This window comes from Phyllostomus hastatus, unplaced genomic scaffold, assembly GCF_019186645.2.
Source record: "Phyllostomus hastatus isolate PE091 unplaced genomic scaffold, TTU_PhHast_1.1 phas_contig_148, whole genome shotgun sequence".
NCBI classification, from domain to species: domain Eukaryota; kingdom Metazoa; phylum Chordata; class Mammalia; order Chiroptera; family Phyllostomidae; genus Phyllostomus; species Phyllostomus hastatus.
The window spans coordinates 15,769,767-15,790,616 of record NW_025333607.1 but is presented as its reverse complement, the minus strand read 5'-3'; the positions used below and the strand labels follow the sequence as shown (position 1 = coordinate 15,790,616).

Sequence of the window (20,850 nt, the reverse complement as noted above, 5' to 3'; positions counted from 1 at the left end):
TTCACAATCCCATCAACAATGCACGGGTTCGGTTCCAAGTCTTCCCCTTCGGGGCCTACATTTATTTTCCATTTTTTCAACAATAGTCATCTTAATGGTGTGAAATGGTCCCTCTTTAAATTGGATTTGCTTTCTAAACTAGTTTTTAAAACTATACAAAGGGTTCTTATAATATGGCGACTGCATCCTGACTATAAAAAGTTACATCTTGTTCAAGCCCCAAAGTAAAATATATATATGGTGATACCTCTTAAATTTTAAACATATTGACACCAACAACTTTCCAAACAAAAAAATAATCCTGACTTCAGGATTGCAGTTAAAAACCCTACAGCAAAAAATAAATATATTCCTTGCCCTTTCCGAACTCGTCACCTGTATAATACCATTCTTACCAAAATCTCGCACCATCCACAGACCCTCACGCTTCAAACTTGACTCAGAGGCAGGAGAACCTATCCCTCTGCGCACGCGCGGCTTCAGGCGCGCCCCCGCCCCGCGTGCGTACGTGCGCGGGCACGCTGGAGGGCGCAGGGGCGGGGCCCCGAAACTCGGGGCGTGGCAGTAGCTATGGCGGCTGTGTCCGGGCCAGTTCGCCTGCAGCGGTGCGTGGTGTCGCCGGCCGGGAGGCACAGCGCCTCTCTGATTTTCCTGCACGGCTCAGGTGGATCACAGTTTTACGTCCTTGTTTTCCGCAGCTTGGGAAAAACCCTCCACGCCGTCCCCCCAGTGTTACCCCCACCGGAGGAGGCTTCGGGCCTCTAACCCCATTAAGGCCCCGGGGGCTCGGAGAGGGTGGCAGTCCTGTCCCCTCCAGCTAGGCTTGGCGGCTGTGGACACAGGGACTGCACTGCCACCTGTCCCCAGCCGTCCCCCTTTGCCTTCCGTCTTGCAATCACTGGCCCACCGCTCTCGCTTCCGGTCCATGTGTCCAGCCTTCCATCCACACCATTGTCTCCGTGCCACCCTTGTGTCCCCCATTCGTCTCCTCCCCCGCCCCCCCCCCCAGTTTAAACAGAGCGAGTTAGTAAGGTAAGTCCTCTACTAGAGACAAATAAGTTACTTTTCAGGGTCAGCTGTTAGTGATTTGAGTTTTCAGCTGCATCGGATTACTTGCCATCTCTCTCTCCAGTCTCCTGAAGTGATGCAGGCAATTGAGATTCACAGTTAAATTATTTTCATGATCTCTCTTCTGCTCCTCCTTCCTTTTTCCCTTTCTTTCCCCCTCCTGTCACTAAGCACCTGAAGATACAGCACGAAGTCAGGTCCACCTGCCTTTGGTAACACGTGCTTAATTCAGTACAGCGTTTCTGAAACTGATCTGTAATTTCTTATGTCTGTCTTCCGCACTGGATCTTGGGCTCCTTAGGAGTAAGGACCCTTGTTTTAATCTTTGCATCCCTAGTGCTTGGTCCAGGGTAAGTTCTTGGGAACTGGGTTTGTTTGTTTTGTTTTGTTTTGTTTTGTTTTGTTTTGTTTTTAAAGAAATGAGATGCAGGTGGTGCCCTCAGGGGGCCTACCTAAGGTTAAAAACAAAAAGTTCAACTAGTTGGCATCAGCAGTGGAGGGGAGATCACAAGACGGTGACGGATGCACTACCAAGAGGACTTTGAGGGAAAAGCTGTGGTTACAGTTTATTAAGGCGTTTGGAAGATGAAGAGCTTAGATTTGCCGGAGCAAGTGGTCCTGGAGCTGAGACTTACCTAGGCTTCAGGATGATGGCGGTTGGGGAGTGGAGGGCATTACAGAGGTGCAGGGTGGAGACCTGGAAATGGCAGTTGGGCCTAGTTTTGTCGATTTGGAACTGAGTCCTGTTAGGGTGAGTGGCTTGCCGGGGGCCACTTGGTTATTACTTGTAAGTGGTGATGGAGTTGGGACTTGAACCAGAGCTTTCTGTGTTCCCAGTCAGTGCTCTGGATGGAGTAAGGTAAAACAACAAAACAAAAACAAACTGATTTAGGTTGTATCGTTTTGGAAATCGAAAAGGACCAACAATGTTTAAAGGGAAAGACCTGATGAAGTATAGTTAGAAGGTGAGGTGTCTTAGGGCCATCGCAAAGCTTTGCACTAGATGACTATGACTATTCAGAGGTCCAAGGGTGTTCACTTGTAAGCACCCGGAAATTCCTCAGCACCATACTCCTTCTAACAAGTTAATTATTTTACAGTATATTTAAGGAATACCCCTAAATGGCTTTTCCCTAGACCACTTTGCTTAAATGAACTATCCTCTGTTTTCAATTGCCAATTATGACATTGTAAAAACCTGTAACTGTATCTCTGAAACAATTGTCCATTTGTCTGTGGATACAAACCTTTCGCTGTTGACCTCCTCATAACTAATCTAGTGCCAGTTTCTGTTCCTTTTAGCTCCTAAGTATCTCTAGTACCAATTTCTGTGTACTCCCCTGCGGCTACCCTAGTCTAAGGATCCGCCACCCGAACAGTAGCCTCCTAACTGATCTCCCACGTCTGCTTTGGTCCTTCCGTTCTGTCTTCACACAGTCTCCAGCGTGACCCTTAGAAGCAAGCCACCTTCCTGCCACAAAAACATCTGGAGCATCTCGGGGCTCTCAGCCTTTGTCGGGTCCCTGCAGTCTCTCTAGCCTCGTTTCTTCCCTTATGACAGTTTTATTATGGCAGAAGGGTACAAATTAGAGCCAGCCAAAAGAGACACAGAGGGAAAAGGCCAGGAGGGTTCTAAACTTGAGTCTTCTGTCATCCTCAGTGATGAATGGCCCCCCAGCATGGAGGTATGACAATGCTCAGAAAGGTATCGTCACCGAAGGAATTTCACCTGAGCTTTGTATGCAGGGTTCTTCCTTGGGTTGCTACATAGATAGGATGGACTTGGGGTGGAACTCGAACCACCAGCCTCCTGTATTCCCTGGAGGTCAGACTGATATCATGTGGTTCAAAGCCCCAAACGTCTAATCACACGGTTGGTCTTCCCGGCTGACCAGCTCCCACCCTGAGTCGTCTCCTCAGTGGAGACTATCGTGTGGTTTGCGGCCCTGCCAGGAATAACACAGATACTCGAATCACTCGGGAAATTCTAAGGGTCTGGAAGTTACCTCTTTCTTAGGGACTGGGGACAAAGGCTGGCCAAACCCTTTATTGCAGTTACTTTGAGAAGAGCATCTAAGAACCTCATCTTATACTCAATTGCTCTTTCACTTTGTGCTTTTCAGGTCTTAGATGTCACACTGCCCTTCCTGTGAAGGGTCTTAGCGTTTGCCTTGTGCTGTATCTGAGATGCTCTTTCCTTCTGTACTCACTTTCACCATCCCGGAAATTCGAGGGCAAACCATTCAGCAGCTCTCTGTGGGATGCCCGGGCATTAAATGAACAAACAACTCAATGGATAAAACACAAAATGAACCTTGCCTTGCAGAGCTTTTATTCCAGTGAAGTTAGCCCCGAACTCCTTGACTGGGTCACTTCTGAATCCACAGACCCCGGCAGCACCAGGTGGCTCATGTTTTCACTGGTTACATTTGTCTTTCACATGTGTGCATGTGATCCACCGACTGACTGTTTCTCTCACTAACCTGTGTCCTCCATTCACAGGTATCCAGTCGATAGTTTTTTAATTGGTTGGTTAAAAAATTAAGGTTGTTACCTTCAAAATTTCCTCTCCAGGACAACATAAGATGGACCTATATTTCCTTCAGTTTTTTATGGAAATACACCTACACTAATTTTTGCAGGAATTTTGGTGATTTTTTTGTTATTTGAGGTCATGGGAACATGTTATCAAATTTAAGTGCTAATTTATTTAGGTTAAAAATAAATACATGCATGCTCGATAACCCTTTCGAAGGATTTTATTGTTTTTACCAAGAAAATTGTTTTAGGCTGTTCCAACTGCAAAAGCGTATACGCACTTTAAGAATTTACTATTTCTAAGAGTAAAAATAAGAAATAACTTTAAAATCAGAAAAGAAATAGAATTTTTAGTTAGAAAAATTGATTTACCCCATTGATTTGTCCCTTTAAACAAACAAGGTCTTTAAAGTGATCAATGGTGAAGTTAGGAGTAAAATAATCAAAGTTATTTCTCCCTCTTGGTTCCCGATTGGTTCATATTGATAAGTCAGTTTCTGTGCAGTTATTTTTAAGTATGGAGAGTTTATTTTTTTCTTCCTTGTTCCATCCTCTGTATGACATGAAATTTACAGACGGCTCTTCAACACACTCCTGTCAAAACGCTTCACGCTAATCTAGATTCTGTGATTCATCAGGTGACTCTGGACAAGGACTGAGAAGGTGGATCAAGCAGGTTTTAAATCAAGATTTGACGTTCCAGCACATCAAGATCATCTATCCAACAGCTCCCCCCAGGTAAGTAGTGATTGCTCCCCGTGCTCAGGATAACGCTCTGACATGAAACATGTAAACAGATGTCCCTGCTAGAGGTTCTTTCAGCTTAATTCTGTGTTTAAAATACTTTAAATCAGGGTACTTTTTTTTTCCCTTGCAGTTACACCGTTTTGCCAGGTGAGGAATCTTCTTCCTCTTGGTAAAACATTCCCCAGAACTCCTAGCCTTTGTCCCACGCGCGGCCTGTGGGACCCCGCCCCCTCTGACCTGGCAGACTGCTCGCTGTCCAGGCTCCCTGGTTCCCCTCCTGCACCCCAGAGAGGAACTGGCGACTCTACCCAGCATACTCTTTCCATACTTTAGTAAAGCCAGAGTTCTAATCTCTGGAAAAGGGTTTTGTGGCATTCTTTCAACACTTAAAATGTTTTAGAAGTAATATGAATAAGCTTTTAGGAATATGGAACTGGCTAGCTAATAAATATTTTGATTTGACAACCTAGAAGTATATTTAACAAAGTGCCCAGTCATGACATTAGTATAGTTTTGAAGTCAAAGTGCTTTTTATCATTATTAAGTTAGCATCTGCACATTCTCTTTTGCTCTAAACACGTGCTCTGAAGTGGGGCTTCCACATTCTGTGTGTGTGTGTGTGTGTGCGTGCGCGTGTGCAGATAATGTGTGCTGAGCTATGCCACCCGACCTGATTTTCCATTTGCTCTTCATTTATGCTTACAAGCACACTATATGCTTATGCAAATGCTTTGCTTAATTTTTTATTAACTTAGTATAAAGGAGAAGTAGACAGATCTTCAAGGACCTTTTTATATGCACTACCAAGATCTTACCTCAGTCAATAGACTTGCAAGAGGGAGAACAACCAAATGACACTTTCATTGTAAGATTTAAGGTTCAAAAAAGTTATCATTTTGATATCACTCTAGAGGAGCGGAGTGGTTGGACAGTATGGGCGAGAGAGCCGAGGACCATTGGGTTCCAGTTGTGCTGGAAGCTGCCTGTCTTCAGAAATGGCTGGAGAGCCTGCTCTTTGCCGCGGACTTTAGGGCCGCGCAGTCGGGAAGGGGAAAGTGGGGAGGGAGGGACAGGCCCGCTTCAGCCCGAACGCAGGTGGGGTTGTGGGATGACCCGGGTCTGGTGGAAGAGCCCTGGCAATACAATTCTGGGAATCGGCATGTTTCAGCCGGTGAATCCCATGTCATCGCCAGAGCGAAAGGAACTGCAGACCAGCACGTGTGGAACTGGAAACCAGAGACACTTAGGAGAGGTCAGAATTCACCATGCGCACTAAGTGCAACACTATTCGTGGGTGCTGTGGTGACTTAGTGAAACAAATCATCAAAATGTTTCACTGGACTGATCCTGGTTGCTAATTCTTCATAGTAACTCTTTGATATTATACGTTTTCCTAGTCAACAGCTTTTTGGACAGATCGTCAAACATGTTAGACCTTGCTAACCCAGGAAATGTAATATGAGCTACATAAGCAAATTTAAATGTTCTTGACACCACATTTTAAAAAAAAGAAAAAGAAGCAGGTGAAATTAACTTGAATACTATATTTTATTTAACCCATTAAATCCAAAATATTATCATTTCAACATGTAACTAGTACAAACTGATTAAAGTGCTATTTTACATTCTTTTGTTCATTCCAGATCTCTGACATCTGATGTGTATTTTACATGTATGGCACATGAGAATTTGAACACTAGTTAGTCAGTAAATTAAAAGTTGAGTTCCTCAGTCGCACTAGCTGCATGTTCCCTCTGTAGCTGCATGTGGCTGGAGCCAGCATAGCTTTAAGCCTGCAAGAGGAGTTCCCATTACAGCATGTTGGGAGCCCCCGTGGTAGACCCTATCACTCTCACTTAAATTCCTCATGAGAAACAGTTTCTGAACATGTCAGATTTTTTGTTCAATAAAATGATTTAAATCATTCATTCCCATGCAGAGATGGTGGTCCTCAGGGAACATCTGACCACGCTGGGAGACACTTTTTGTTGCCACAACAGAGAGGCAGGGCGGCGTCAAGGGCCGCAGGCCTCTGATGGGCAGGGGCCAGGATGCCTCTAGACACCCCCCCCACTTCGCAGGGCGCCCCCCCCCCCCCCCGCAAACAGTTGTCCTGCAGCCCCAGGCTCAGGGTGCCCGGCTGCAGAAACCTTGCTTTAAATTACACCTTTATCCCACACACGCCATTAGTGTCTTGTTTCTCCTTCAGAGAAAAAAAAAAAAGCGTTGCAGTGTGGTCAGCTGTTTACGTTTTCAAAAAACAAATATCTGAGGTAATTAAAGTGTGAAAGGCATTATTGTCTTCGAATCAATACAAAAAGAAGTCAGACTGCACCTAAGAACAGGTCTTTATGTACTGGGCTTCCTTTATTTTTAGACTTAATTACTCTAGGTCAGAAACATTAAAAGCAAAATTCCACTTCCTTTCAAAGGCCTTTCTAGTCTCAGACTCACTCCTGTGAGCATGGAGTTGTAAAGTTCTGCTTTCCTGTTTTCGCCGGTTCTGAGATTCCTAAAATGAAGACATAAAGACCTCACAATTCAGTATAATTTGTAATTTCCTATTCTGGAACTCAAGAGCTTTTCAAAAATGTTCAGAAAGAGTGTGTATGTGTTTTTACTATAAATAGGATCTATATTGTCTGATGTTACAATTCAGGCCTCTATCCCTCATCAGGCCCCGTCAAATAAAACAGCGAAATAAAACATGTAATTAAGGATAATAACGCCAGTTAGTTTGGTACTGACATACAGATTCAGTAAGTTTGTAAAATATGCCTTCAGATAGAAGCACCAGAACCCTGCACTGAACTAGCAAAATCAGCCCGTGTGAAAGTCAGGCCACGTGCATGCGCAGTGGCTCTGCTGTGTCTCGCTGGTCTTTTTCGGGGTCGGAAACCAGCTGTCCGAGACCCAAGGCTGCCGACGGCCACAGAACTTTCGACTGAGGATTTCCTAAATGTTGGAGGGATTTTATGAACAGGACAATAAGCAAGACTGGTTTAATATTTTATCAGTAGAAAATGCATTTCAACATTACTCTGAGATTAATTTTCTTTTGTTTTATGAGAAGGGCAGACATCGCCAAGCTTGAATTTCAGCTGTCTGAGACTCTCAGAGTAATTAGAAACTTCACATGATATGTAACTGGTAACTATGAGATCTAAAATATTTTCATTTTTAAATACACACCACATCTCTGTTGACTGAAGATTGAGCCTTAGTTCATCTTGCACCTCCTCGTTGTCAGAGGAGATACTCTGCACCCCTTCAGTCTTTCGGTGCTGCCGCAGATGAGTCGTGGTCTGGGACACGTCTCTCTCGGCGACTGCACCGTGTGTACTTTGGGGGACGGAATTCTGTAACTGTCAGTAGTTGAAGGCGGTTATACGATTGCTCAGATTTCATATTTGCATAGTCATTCTCTTCCTAAGTTGTTCTCTTAGGTCTTGACGAGCGAGTATCAAAACCTCCAGCTGTGGTTGTAGGTTCGTCTGTTACCTCCCTCAGATCTGTCCGTCTTCTCTGCCTGTGTCTGTCAGTGACATCACGGGGTGTGTGCCCGTGTGGGCTGCTTGGTCTTCCTGGTCAATGCTACTTCCACCCTGTAGAACGGTGGGTCGTCCCCTCTGCAGTAGCACCAGGACAGGTGCTTTGTCAGCACCAGGACAGTGTGCGTCTGCTTTCCCGTGCCGGCGCTTCACACAGCCTGTCTCCTTTCATCCTTTGCTTTCTTCGATGAGCAGTACTTAGTACGTGTTTTCCATCTTTCTACTTTTAGCCTATTTATACCATATTTAAAATGGGATTCTTAAAGACAACATATGTTTGGGCTTTTTTTCCCCTTTAACCAGTCTAAACAGTCCCTTTCTTTTAAGTGATTTGTTTAGACCATTTGCATTTAATGGAACTTGATATGTTTGAATTTGTCTACTACTTTTTTTCTTCCCTTTCCATTTTCTTTTTGGGATTATTTGAATTTTGTAATATTCCATTTTTTTGGTTTATTATTTTATTCCTGGTTGCTTTAGGGATTACAAGATCTATATATATATACACAAGATATATATATAGCTATATATATATAAGATATATAGCTATATATATATCTTGTATGTACATATATATCATATCTATCATTTATATGTCATATATATCATATATATTTCTTATATATATCATATATCTCTCTCAAACTTTTACCTAGTTTCTTTGTTTGTTTTTTACCACTTCACACAAAATGTAGAAACCTTATAGTCATACAAGATCCTTCACCCTCCCCTTTTTATGTTGAACTTGTCCTATACATTTTATCTACAAACATTAAACATGCAAACAAGGTGACGGTTTTTGCTTTCACGTCACACCCACTTGAGAGAACGCAAGGAGAACACCAATCTGTTACCCTCACCCAGTTGTGGTCTATTACAGCATATCAGTCTGTTTTGATTAGATTGTAAATTGCCATTTTGGCTATAAGGTATTCCTTTACCTCAACCTTATTTAATAGATATTTTTAATCAGCTCAGTTGGGGGCATATTAAGCAAAAGTGAGCAGTTAGCTTGCTGGGTTGATTTAAATGGAAAATATTGCTTCACTTTTTTCATGATGTTAATTTGGACTCTGTAACTGACTTGCTCAGTAAACAGTTTCATTTCTGTGACATACTTTCATTGTATTTGTAATTAGAAGTTTGCTTGGTTTGGGTTTACTATTAGAATTTCCATTTTAAAAATAATAACAAGCCATTAATAATTTATATGATGGTATATAGTTTCTCTTGGTGTTTTGAAAAATTCTAAAGGTAATTAGGATTTGCATAGTGCCTCTACTTTTTTATTCACTGTTTTTTCACATGAAGTATGTGTTTATATTTTCCCCTAAATCCTTATATTTTTCATTAAATCCCCCTCAACGTGTCTAAAGGGTTAGACACTTTCATTTAAGTGCAGTAGACAATGAATTCATATTTGTTCCATCATGTCAGATTTCCCTCTGAAGCACAGTATGAGGGACCTACTTCCCCACACCAGGAGATGTGTACTTGTAGTACAGATACTACACATATATGCACATGTATACAGATACTACACAGTAAAGTACACTTTGCTGCTAAAAACAGCTATTTTGTAGAAATAGTCCTACTTGTTTGGTAAGCATTTTAAGTGCATATTTAAATACCTGTTTCTACGTAAAAACTTGTTTTCTTAGGAATGTTTTTTTTTGAAAAAGCAACAAAAGAGAAATCTGACCTTTCCCTAGAAATCAATGTGGATTTTAGAAGAATTAAAGCCTAAAGAAAACCATTTTAGATATTCTTATTTCGCACTGACACACATTACCCAAGTGACACGTGGGGACCACCCCCGTCATTCATCATCTGGGAAGCACCTGTTTTTGGCCCTGGGGGTGTCCCTGTGGGGAAGAAAGTCCACGCTCTCACACAGAAATGGGGAGAAAGAAATTCAGTATAGTAACTTGAAATAGTGGTAACTGCTGCACAGTTAAGTAGGATAATAAGATAGGGAGACTCTGTGTGTGCATCCCAGGAGGGAGGGAGGGGGGCTTTAAATTGTAGCATCAAGGAAGGGTCCCCCAGGGAAGCGACACTGGAGCTGAGACAGAGTGATCCTGGGAGCTGCCCACGCAGGAACGTGGCTGGGGGAGGGGAGGGGAGGGGGAGGGGCGTGTCTGGTGCAGAGCCCCTGGGTCAGTAAGGCGGTTGGTCGGTAGTCCTGTTGGAAGGAAAGCAGGAGGGGACAAGAGTCCTGAGAGAGCACTACCAAATGAGGTCACAGGGCAAGACAGCCAGGTGACATTATCTTAAAGGTCACGAGTGACCTTCGATTTTATGACTTTCAGGGAACACAGATCAGAACAGAACTTGGTATCAGGCTGAATGCCAACTCCTTTTTTTTTAACCTTGGGCACTTCATTTCAACTTAATACTTTACCAGTGTGCAATGGTTTGATTGATTGATTGATTTAGGAGCCACACAGATGTTCTTTGCCTAACATATTTATTTATTGTGGTCATGTCTGAGTTCTTTTATACCAGCTAATAAAGTGATTTATTTGAGAAAGAAAGCAAATGAGTATAACATATGCACCAGTTTGTTAGCTGTTTTAAAAAGCTATCTTACTCTTACGCTTTATTTAAAGGTTAGTCTAACATCTTAAGAGATTATGTTTTCAGAACAGAAAAGTTCTAAATTATTCCTTGTGTCATTAAATTTTTCCCAATGACCTTTTTGGAACAGAATTTTAATTTTCTTAGATATTAGAACACAAAGCAACTGCGTTAGGAAAGCAGACACCGGGACTGCATCTCAGTAGAACATCTATCTCTGAGTGAGGTTCTGTCGGAGATGGAAAGGAAAATGAATGTCACTTTTTTCAATTAATGGCTGAGTTCCCAGAATGATTCATATCTTAGCCTATGATATCACCCTTATTTAAGTGCTTAGACAGACAAATAAACACTTAGAGAAAGAGCAGAATGAAATGATGGGAAGGAGAAATAATTCAGGAGAATAACTGTCGGGTTCAGCTTTGAAGTGCGTGGTACATTGGGTTTTCATTCAGAAGATCACCGTGGTTTTATGACAAATGGAATACAGTTTGGAGTTTCGTTTTGCCTGACAGGGGCATTAATACCAGGTGGAAAGTGCCTGCTGTCTCATTCCGAATACTTGAAGAAAGTTAATCCTGAGAAAGGGATTCTGGGATGTGGGAGGCTTGAAATGCTGTCTTCTCTCTCCTTCTGATTCCAGTTTATTGGCCTCTGAGCAAAGCAGCTTCTGAGGCCGGAAGGCCTCCAGGAACGGGAGTGTGCGGGCTCCCCGAGTCCCAGCAGAGAGCCGGCGCGGGGCTTTCTCTCCCGGCCCCGTGAGGATGGTGCAGGAGGAGCTTTCTGGGGTTGGAATGCGGCGGGTCCTGGGGAGGGCTGTCTGTACGTCTGTCCCCTCCGACCTTTGTCATCCGGCGTCAGTTCCCAGACAAAGCTGCATGCTAGTTCAGGTCCCACAGGGACTTCTGAGGACAATTATTTGGAATTATTTAAAGGTTCACTAAATATTCGATGATTTCTTAGATAAGCAGAGAAGAATGTGTTCCTGAAAATAGACAGGACAAAGCCGAGGAGGACCCCGGTGCAGGTGATGGTAGGGAGAGGGGGTCTGTGTGACCCCACCGTCAATACGGCCTCACACAGTGTAGGCAGGTAGACCACTAGCACAACAAAAATAAAACCTTCTCAACTCGTGTTCTTCACCTGAATCCCCAAACACAGATGATTTGAGTACTGTTTTCTTGATTTTCCCAAGAATAGTGTAGAACTAGTCCACTCTAGATGCATTGGAGAGAAGTCCATTCATCACACACACGAAGGGGAACCCACAAAAACCCAGAATTATCTTCTGGAAGGCAGGCCCCTTGCAGTACAGGCTCCCCCTGCTAAGCAAGTGCTCTGGGAACCCATCTGTGTCCGAGTACAGCTGGCGCTGTTGTGACAGCCTGTGTTTGGCTTCAGTGAATTGTTTGTGAAGGCTCTTTCAAAGCGTTTGCCCGTGTCATGACGGGTGAGGCACCAGTGCAGCTACCCACACCACACTGAGTGTTCAGCCACGACTGGTAGCAGTTCTCTGGGCAAAGGGATCGTCTTGCCCTTTTCTTGTTGAAAGGTTAACTTTTATAGCCTTTAAGAAAGGCACTTGTAAAACATCTTTCAAGATAAAAATTATACCTTTCAACCCAGCAGTCCTGTTTTTGGACTCCTCCCTAGGCATAAAGGTTCCAGTATGGAAAAGCATGTAACAAATGTGTGTAATGCAGCATTCTTGGTGGCTGAAACCTGAGGACCAGGCCAATGCCCATCAGTAAGGGAATGGCTTTCTAACCTGGGCCACCTTTGTCATAAGGTGTTACATAGTCAAGTCATTCAAAGGATGGGCTGGGACTGTGTCAGGGGGAAAGGTATCCAGGAGGGAACTGTTTCAGGGGGAAGGGTTTCCCAGAGGAAACTGTGTCAGGGGGAAGGGTATCCCAGAGGGAACTGTGTCAAGGGGAAGGGTTTCCCAGAGGGAACTGTGTCAGGGGGAAGGGTATCCAGGAGGGAACTGTGTCAGGGGGAAGGGTTTCCCAGAGGGAACTGTGTCAGGGGGAAGGGTATCCAGGAGGGAACTGTGTCAGGGGGAAGGGTTTCCCAGAGGGGAACTGTGTCAAGGGGAAGGGTATCCCAGAGGGAACTGTGTCAGGGGGAAGGGTATCCAGGAGGGAACTGTGTCAAGGGGAAGGGTTTCCCAGAGGGAACTGTGTCAGGGGGAAGGGTATCCAGGAGGGAACTGTGTCAGGGGGAAGGGTTTCCCAGAGGGAACTGTGTCAAGGGGAAGGGTATCCCAGAGGGAACTGTGTCAGGGGGAAGGGTATCCAGGAGGGAACTGTGTCAAGGGGAAGGGTTTCCCAGAGGGAACTGTGTCAGGGGGAAGGGTATCCAGGAGGGAACTGTGTCAAGGGGAAGGGTTTCCCAGAGGGAACTGTGTCAGGGGGAAGGGTATCCAGGAGGGAACTGTGTCAGGGGGAAGGGTATCCAGGAGGGAACTGTGTCAGGGGGAAGGGTTTCCCGGAGGGAACTGTGTCAGGGGAAGGGTTTCCTGGAGGGATCATTGAAAGAGAAAAGGTGCATAAGAAAAGCAAATAGGCTATTTTAACTTTTGAAAAGTAATAGTGCTCCAAAAAATGTCCTGTAAAGATGCATGTTTTAATGTACATACAGAAACATTTGAGGATATATTTTAGATAAAAATGGTTGGAGTAGTGTGAAGGGTAACATGGGGAAATGAGACTGGAGAGGAGGAATGGTGTGAAAAGTAAATAAAATTCATGTGAAAAGACCAAAACAACACAAGCATACACGCACACATAAATCTGTATCTTCACAAACGAGGAGAAATGCTAGGGTTTTATGTACTGCCTTACAGGGATATTCAAAGTAACACATTCAAATTTTAGAAAGCCTACTGCAAAGTAATGTTTATAACATGGTTCTATTTTAGTAAATAAACAAAAGATCCTGTGTGGATGAGTTCTCCTTTCCAGATTTCCTTCATTTTGCCTGAGAAACTTTCCAAATGCCTTCCTCTTGACTTCCTGGCTGCTCTGCTGGGTGCGGAAGACCGTGGTGGAGCTCTCCTGCTTGCGTCTGGCCCGCGCGTGGGTCCCGGAGCTTGCGTGTTTCCCAGGGGCAGGGCTGCACAGACGGGGGGGCCTTGTGGTGGAGTGGGCAGGAGAAGGAGAACTGAAGGTTTCCAGCTCCTTGGGTCTGCCGAGGCTTCCCTGGACTTTCCACCGGCAGGCCTCACCCAGAGTCCTCCGGCCCGCCAGTGACTTCGGGGGGTGAGAGCGGACAGCCGGCCAGCCAGCCAGCCAGCCCCGAAGTGGGGCCAATGGCGGTGGGAGGAGGAGCTCCGCCTCTGTGGGCATCAGAGGTGTGCATCCCTTTCAGGTCACGCTGGGTGCTCTGGCACCCTAGCAGAGCATTCCGGAGTACGAGTGTACAGTGAGTGGGGTAAGATCCACTAATACTGTAGCCACCCCGCCTCTGCGTAAAGGATCTTATAAGATTGACCTTGTTCAGCTAGACACCTGATTCAAGCATCTTATCACATGAAATGTCTTCTAAGTCCCACAAAGCACCCAACTGAGGCCCACAGGACACCGGCAGTACCGGGTACCTGTGTGCTGAGGGCTCCCAGGGCTACGTGTGTCCCATAGACCCTCTCCTTCCAGGGTTCCTGAGTGGGTCCAAAATAGTTCCAACTCCACTTAAAAAAAACTGAGCCAGTCCCATTCTAGGGAGGGTCTATCCGAATGCCCTTGAATTACTAGCTTGCCTTTCTTACTAATTACTAATTTGCCTGAGTGCTACAAATTAACTGACTCTTAAAAGCATGCTGGTGAACTGTTTTTCCACTCTCGAGGTACTAAATTTTTTGGATGGACAAACATTATTCAGTTAGCTGTGAATACTAAAATAATTGGTTCTTACATTAAAGGAAAAAAGAATTAAATTTTTAGAAAATAGACATGTTTTATCATTTCTTAAGAATTGAGCAGAAAAATGTATACACACTACATATATATATAAAATTCCATTTTTTGTGAGGACTTTTTGGAGAAATCACAAATTGTAGAAGATGGAGAGAGAAGAGGTGCTGGCATTAGGAAATGTTGATGGAATCGGTGTACACACAGGTGAGTTAATGCCGTGTGCATGGGGATGCTTTTAATATGGGATTTTTAACTCACAGAACTTGGAGGAAATTGAAATTATTGAAAACACTAATGTTTTAGAGATTAAAACATCTATTTTAATATTACTTTTTTTTTTTTTAAATAGACCCTATACTCCTATGAAAGGAGGAATCTCCAACGTGTGGTTTGACAGATTCAAAATATCCAACGACTGCCCGGAACACCTGGAGTCAATCGATGCGATGTGTCAGGTGCTCACAGATTTGATCGACGACGAAGTGAAAAGTGGCATCAAGAAGAACAGGATATTAATAGGTAAGACCTTCGAATATTGTGATTTAAACTTCTTCCACCTTTGTTTAATTCTGTATATTGAACTGAACTTGAAATGTTGTTGAGAAGCATTTGTATGTCATTTGCCTTGTTCATAGTTTCAAATAAACTTTACATACTAAGGGTTTCAAAGATACTAGAATCATAAACAATAGCTCATGAAATTTTAATTCACTTTCGTTTTAATGACAACAATTCGAGAACCCCATGTTTCATTTCCAAGTAAGAGATTATTCATTTCAACTTTTAAAACAATTTATTTTAATTAGCCTAAGTTTTAGAAATACGTTTAAACTGCTATTGCCATGATGAAGATAAAGTACACCGTCAAAATATAACATTGAGTTTAACAGTAAACCTTCAGAGTTCATATCACAGAATAACGTATCATAAACTGTTGTTCGGTGACTTTAGCGACCTTTGTTTCCAAGGAGATACGATGTGACTTTATGTAACCTTTTTCTCCTCCTTAATCCCCTTTTTCCCTGTAGTCATCAAACACATGAACTAGAATATCTCTTTCTATAATACGTACAGAAATGAGGTTGGGTGTTTCAAATGTGTATGGTACAGAACACTTATTCTGGTGAAGGGATTTTATTTTCCAATATAACTAATGTATAATGAGTTGTATTAATAATGAAATTACAAAGCCAATGAAGAGTCCCCGCTCCATGAAGAGTATCAGACATGAGAAGTGCATTTATCTCCTTTCCTGCATCTGTACCCACCGTGACTCTGCACAGGACGTGCTGAAAGGGGAAGCCCAGGCCACACAACGATGACTTTATGTCACCTTCTCGATGTTGGCAACACAGTCGCAAATGAAAGCCGGCTGCAAGGCCTGTGTTCTGAGATTACAGTTAACATTTCACTACCCCGTCTTGCTCTGGTTGGATGAACACGGCGAGAGCGTCCAGCGTGCAGAGCGTAGGCAGTCTCTCAGCACAGCCGCCTGTCTGTCGGCGTCTCTGTTGAAACTCTTCCTTTCCTTCCGGTGCGCTTCTGGGTAATGTGAAAAGTTAAAGGAGAAGAGGTGCATATAATTTCCCTCGTGTGTACTGTTGCACTTGGAAAGTGTATGTGGTGGTAGCACTACTAAAATAGTTGACATTCACGTTCCATTTGACAGGTTTTAAATTGCCATTAAATATCATGTTTCATATATAGATGGTGTTTAAGTTATACAGGTTGTTTTCATATGTAATCTCTCTCTTGATCCTTGTAATGGATAAAATGGGAACTTATTCTTACTTCAGGTGTGATGAAACTAAAAATCAAAGAAATTGCTGGCCAATGTAAAGTAGAACTAGGACTAGAACCCAGATCCATTGACTTAGTCAAGAACTCTGTACAGAGTGAGGTTCCCTTTCCCGCCACTAGGTGGTGATAATTTGTTGTTAAGAGACAATTGATCTAATTTAGGCCTAACTTGGATCTGGAATGTATAGAACCTGACAAATAATATGACCAGATTGTAAGAATTTTGATCACATGAGCCTACAACCAGAATTTGGAAGCCATGAGAAGCAAGCGCTTCTGGAATTATACCTGAGTAATTTATGTGGATGCTCTAAACACCCATCATGAAGAAAGTGGTTGAGGAATTTATGGTCTGTTAATAGGAACAAATGTAATGTAACCATTAAATACTGTATATACTCTGCACATAGAAGGCATTTAGTAACTGTGTTCATTGAATACATTTACAATTATGGAGTTTTGTGATCTTTTGAAAGACTTTCAAATCAGTATTACACAAAAAAGTAATTTTTAAAAATGCCAAAGCTATGTATAAGTAGTGAGATTTTAGATGACTCCTTTTCTTTATTTCCATTCGTATGGTGGAAACACTTTATGTGATACTTCTATATCAATCTTTTCCAAAAATTAAAATGAAGCAATAGATGGAATTACCAAGAGGAAGCCAACCACCAGAACTTCCTGGGTCCCTTTGTGCTGACCTTATACATGGTTCTTCTGTAGTTCTTTCTTGGAGCTAACACTTAAGTGTGATAGCATTCTACATTCTTTTAATTTATGTGTGTATTAATTAAGCCACTTACGACTCTTCAGTAATTAGCAGAACTTTCAAGCACCGGAACTGCACTTCCAACAGGCTTGCAGAGAAGATGATAAATGTTTAGCTTCTCCTATACATTGTATTTGAGAGAAAATGTACAAATAAATATACATTCCCAAATCTTTTGAGACTTTATCACACTTCAGTCTGAAGGATAATTATATAAATTAAATGGAAGGGTTGTTGAAATTTGGAGGGTAGGGCAGATTTCTTTACATTTTAAAAATCCTATTCAATTGAGAGTAAACTTGAATTGTAAGTATTTTTCCTCTGGATTTTGTTTCAGATAGATTAACATTTTTTCCCCGCTATAGTTTTTTATATATTGTTTCTATTTTATTTTATTTAAGGAGTTCATAAAAGCTGGGTTTATTATTTTTTAACATGTTTTATTCAGCTCGTTAATCTTAAATGTATGTTGAAATGTTAACTCTTGACATTTTAATACCTTGCCAGCAACTATAAATATACATTATAACCATTACCTACAATGAGTTTACTATTTGGTATTTACTTATTGAACTGTATATTTTATATTGCATTTTAGACATGTAGATGGAAATTGAATTCAAATAACTAGTCCTTTGTGTTAAATTTTTCTGTTGGGGGAAAAAAAATACACAAAGTCCCTTTTCATAGTGGCGTCCTAGACTGAAGGCGATCGCACTGTCCAGGACAGCTGGTGAGAAGTGGCAGGCTACCTCCCGGCAGTCCGAGTGGGTAAGGGACTGACGCTCAGTTCTTAAGTAGTAAGATTTCAGTGAGTACGGTTTTCTTCCTCGTAAGTCGGGAGGAGTGAACGTGGGTCGGATGCCTGCAGGATGCCTTGTGTGTGTCCACAGTGGCGCTCCCTACGTGGGAAAGCGTGTTCTGTGCTTGCTGCTCTCGTCAGGCTGGTGGTGTGGCTGTGTCTCCCTGCAGAAATGTCCTCATGGAACTGCAGTTGGCATTTGTTCACTCGGTCACTCAGGATTTATGAAGCACCTACTATGTGCCAGGCAGGTGCTGCTCTAGGCAAAAATGTCCTGCTCACGCGAACCTGACAGTCTGGTGAATGTCGTCTTTATGTCTTGGACTTCCTTAAAAGAGTCGATAGATTGGAAGAGATGAAGGGAGCAGAAGTGAGCGTTTGCTGAGATCCATTCTGTGAACTTGAAGGAAGGCTGCGAGTCTGTTCGGAAAGATGCGGAGGTTTATTCCCAAACGGAAAGTAGACTTCTGTATTAATAACAACTGAACGTGTTGAAGTCCTTGCTGTTTTAACTTTTACAAGTGATTATTAAGCATTAAAGAATAGGTTTCAAAACTTGATGGAAACCCTGGAAATCTTCTTGTTCAGCCATCCAATTTTACTGGAAATGAAATAATCTTCTCTACAGTAAGCTCTTCATATTCTAATGGAGCTTGCCAAAGACTTAGTAAGGCACAGATTCATGGATAATGATGCCCGTGGCTTTTCACTTTCTTGGGAATCTGATGCACACATGCAAAGTTCACATACAATTGTGAGACATTTATGCTCCCTACTCCCCCACCAAGCCTGTTTGTGAGCCCCTAATTAGCTGTATCTGCATCTGGGAGTGGTTTGGGGGTTATTCTGAAACAGCCTTCCAAGTTGTCTTCGTCCCTGGGGAGCCACTGCTACTGGTGAGACCCTATTATTTCCTTCTGATATGCTGAAAACCACAGATGTAGTATTTATCATACACTGTAATTATTCACATATTATGCCCTTTTTAAAAATCTAAACTTCCCAAGGCTGGTAATCTTTACTCATATGTTTGTATCTCGGGTCCAAAATAATATGACCAGCCTGCTCTAAATAAAATAATTATATTGTAATAAATATCAGAAGATGGTAGGAGTACATTCAGCTCTGTGGCAAGCAATCTGGATTTCCACAGTCCTAGCCTTGCAGCTGAAATTAGGGGTACAGTCTTAGGAGGTCATGTAATCTCCTGGGGCTTAAGTTCCCTTCATCCATAAAGGAGTTCGTAGTGAATTCAAATTTATGGTCTCAAAGGGCTCAGCTTAATGTTATTAATTCTAGTTGCAGTGTGAGAACTCATAAGTATAAAAAGTGTACGTGAACATTAGAAATTTAAAAACACGTTCTATGACCCATTTAGTCATCAGTTCTTTTCCTTGGTGAATGTGATTGACTACTTTGTGCAGTTCTATCCCCTTTTATGAGAAATCTCCACCAGTGATGACACAGAGCAGGTGGTGTTTGTTATTACAGCTGGTTTTTCTGTGGGCTCTACAGTAGATGAAACTAGCGCCATCTCGCTTTGAAGGTCTTCATATATTTAAAAATATTTATGAAGGGCTGGTATAGATATAACTTGTTCTGAATTATTGCTGTGTGTATTCTGCTTCTTCTGAGAAGTGCATTTCGCTTCTTTTAGGAGGATTTTCGATGGGAGGGTGCATGGCGATGCATTTAGCATACAGAAGCCATCAAGATGTGGCGGGAGTCTTTGCGCTTTCCAGCTTTCTGAATAAAACCTCTGCTGTTTACCAGGTAAGTCTGAGCTTGTAAAAAAAGAACAACAGAAAAAAAAAACATAAAATATTCACACATTGAAACTAAAACAAAATTGATAAGGAATAACCATTCACAGCCAAAGTAGTCGTATGGTTTTATCCCAGCTGTCATTAGTATCCAGGAAATGTCCTGTGCGAAGAGAGTGTTACGCAAGGTGTCGAAGGGAAAGGATGAAAACAACAGTGTCTGGTGTATGTGTGTCCTTTATATGTCTCAAGCCTGTGCACGATTACGGCTGAGGGTGCGTCTGTCATGCACAGAATCAGAACCATCCACCCCAGCGCTGACCGCCGCTGCACAGCAGTGTTGTCACGTGGAAATGTGACCTGTTGCAGAGGTGCCGCTTCCTTACCGGCAGCAGAAATAGCAGGTGCAGCAATGAGAACAAGGCTGTCATTGGTCCCTCCATTGTCCCTGGCTCTGGGTTCCTCCCTCCTTCCACCCTGGGTGAGGGGCATGTCTTCCCCGGTGACACAGTTTCTTCGGGAAACGCCAGATGGTTTTGGACAGAGTCCTCTGTGGAGTCAGTGCAGGTCACGCCCAGCAGGGCCCGGGTGCCCCCAAGGCGCTGCGCCGGCCCGGCCCGCCGGTGTGTCCCCACCGGTGGGGGCACAGCGACCCCCGCCTCTCCCTTCCCTTTAGATGGGGAGGCGGCGGTAAAATTGGGGTTTCCGCGCCCTCCCTGCTGTCATGAATGCAGTTCTCAAACGTCGCACTTGCGTGTCCTCTTCCAGGCTCTTCAGGCGCGGGAGGGCGCGCTGCCGGAGCTGTTCCAGTGTCACGGGACCACCGACCAGCTGGTCCTCCCCTCGTGGGGGGCGGAGACGAGCGCCACCTTGCGGTCCCTGGGGGTGCGCGTGGACTACCACAGCTTCCCGGGGCTCTTGCACGAGCTCAGCCCGGGGGAGCTGGAAAGACTCCGGTCCTGGGTCCTCGCAAAGCTACCGGGAGAGACGGGAGGGGCCCGTGAGTGACGCGCGGGGACGTGTTCCCACACACGGAGTGTCTCTGCGAAGAGCGACTTTGACTGCCAGTGTGTCATGTGATCGGTGACCATTAAAATACTAAGAAAATACCGACAGTTTGCTGACTTATTTGTCACTGTAATTCTTAGCACCATCGACAGTAGTAGCGTGTTAAGGTAAACATTAATTTAGACAAATATCTCTATATTTTCACAAGCTAATGTTCTCCACAAGCTAATCTGCGTATAGGATATATAGCTAAACATTTTAACACGATAATCTTGCACCCAACTCCAGTCCCCTCCCCACTGGGCCA

General features: G+C 43.4%; 1 protein-coding gene across 1 annotated transcript; it reads left to right on the top strand.

Annotated features, from left to right (window-relative positions):
* The first annotated feature begins 516 nt into the window (after positions 1-516).
* On the top strand, positions 517-20,644 carry LYPLAL1 (lysophospholipase like 1). Its single transcript, XM_045818360.1, has 5 exons — positions 517-664; positions 4,245-4,344; positions 14,751-14,920; positions 19,430-19,545; positions 20,304-20,644. The coding sequence occupies exons 1-5, from the start codon at positions 571-573 to the stop codon at positions 20,541-20,543; spliced, it is 720 nt and encodes a 239-aa protein (XP_045674316.1). The 5' UTR covers positions 517-570; the 3' UTR covers positions 20,544-20,644.
* Positions 20,645-20,850: the final 206 nt, after the last annotated feature.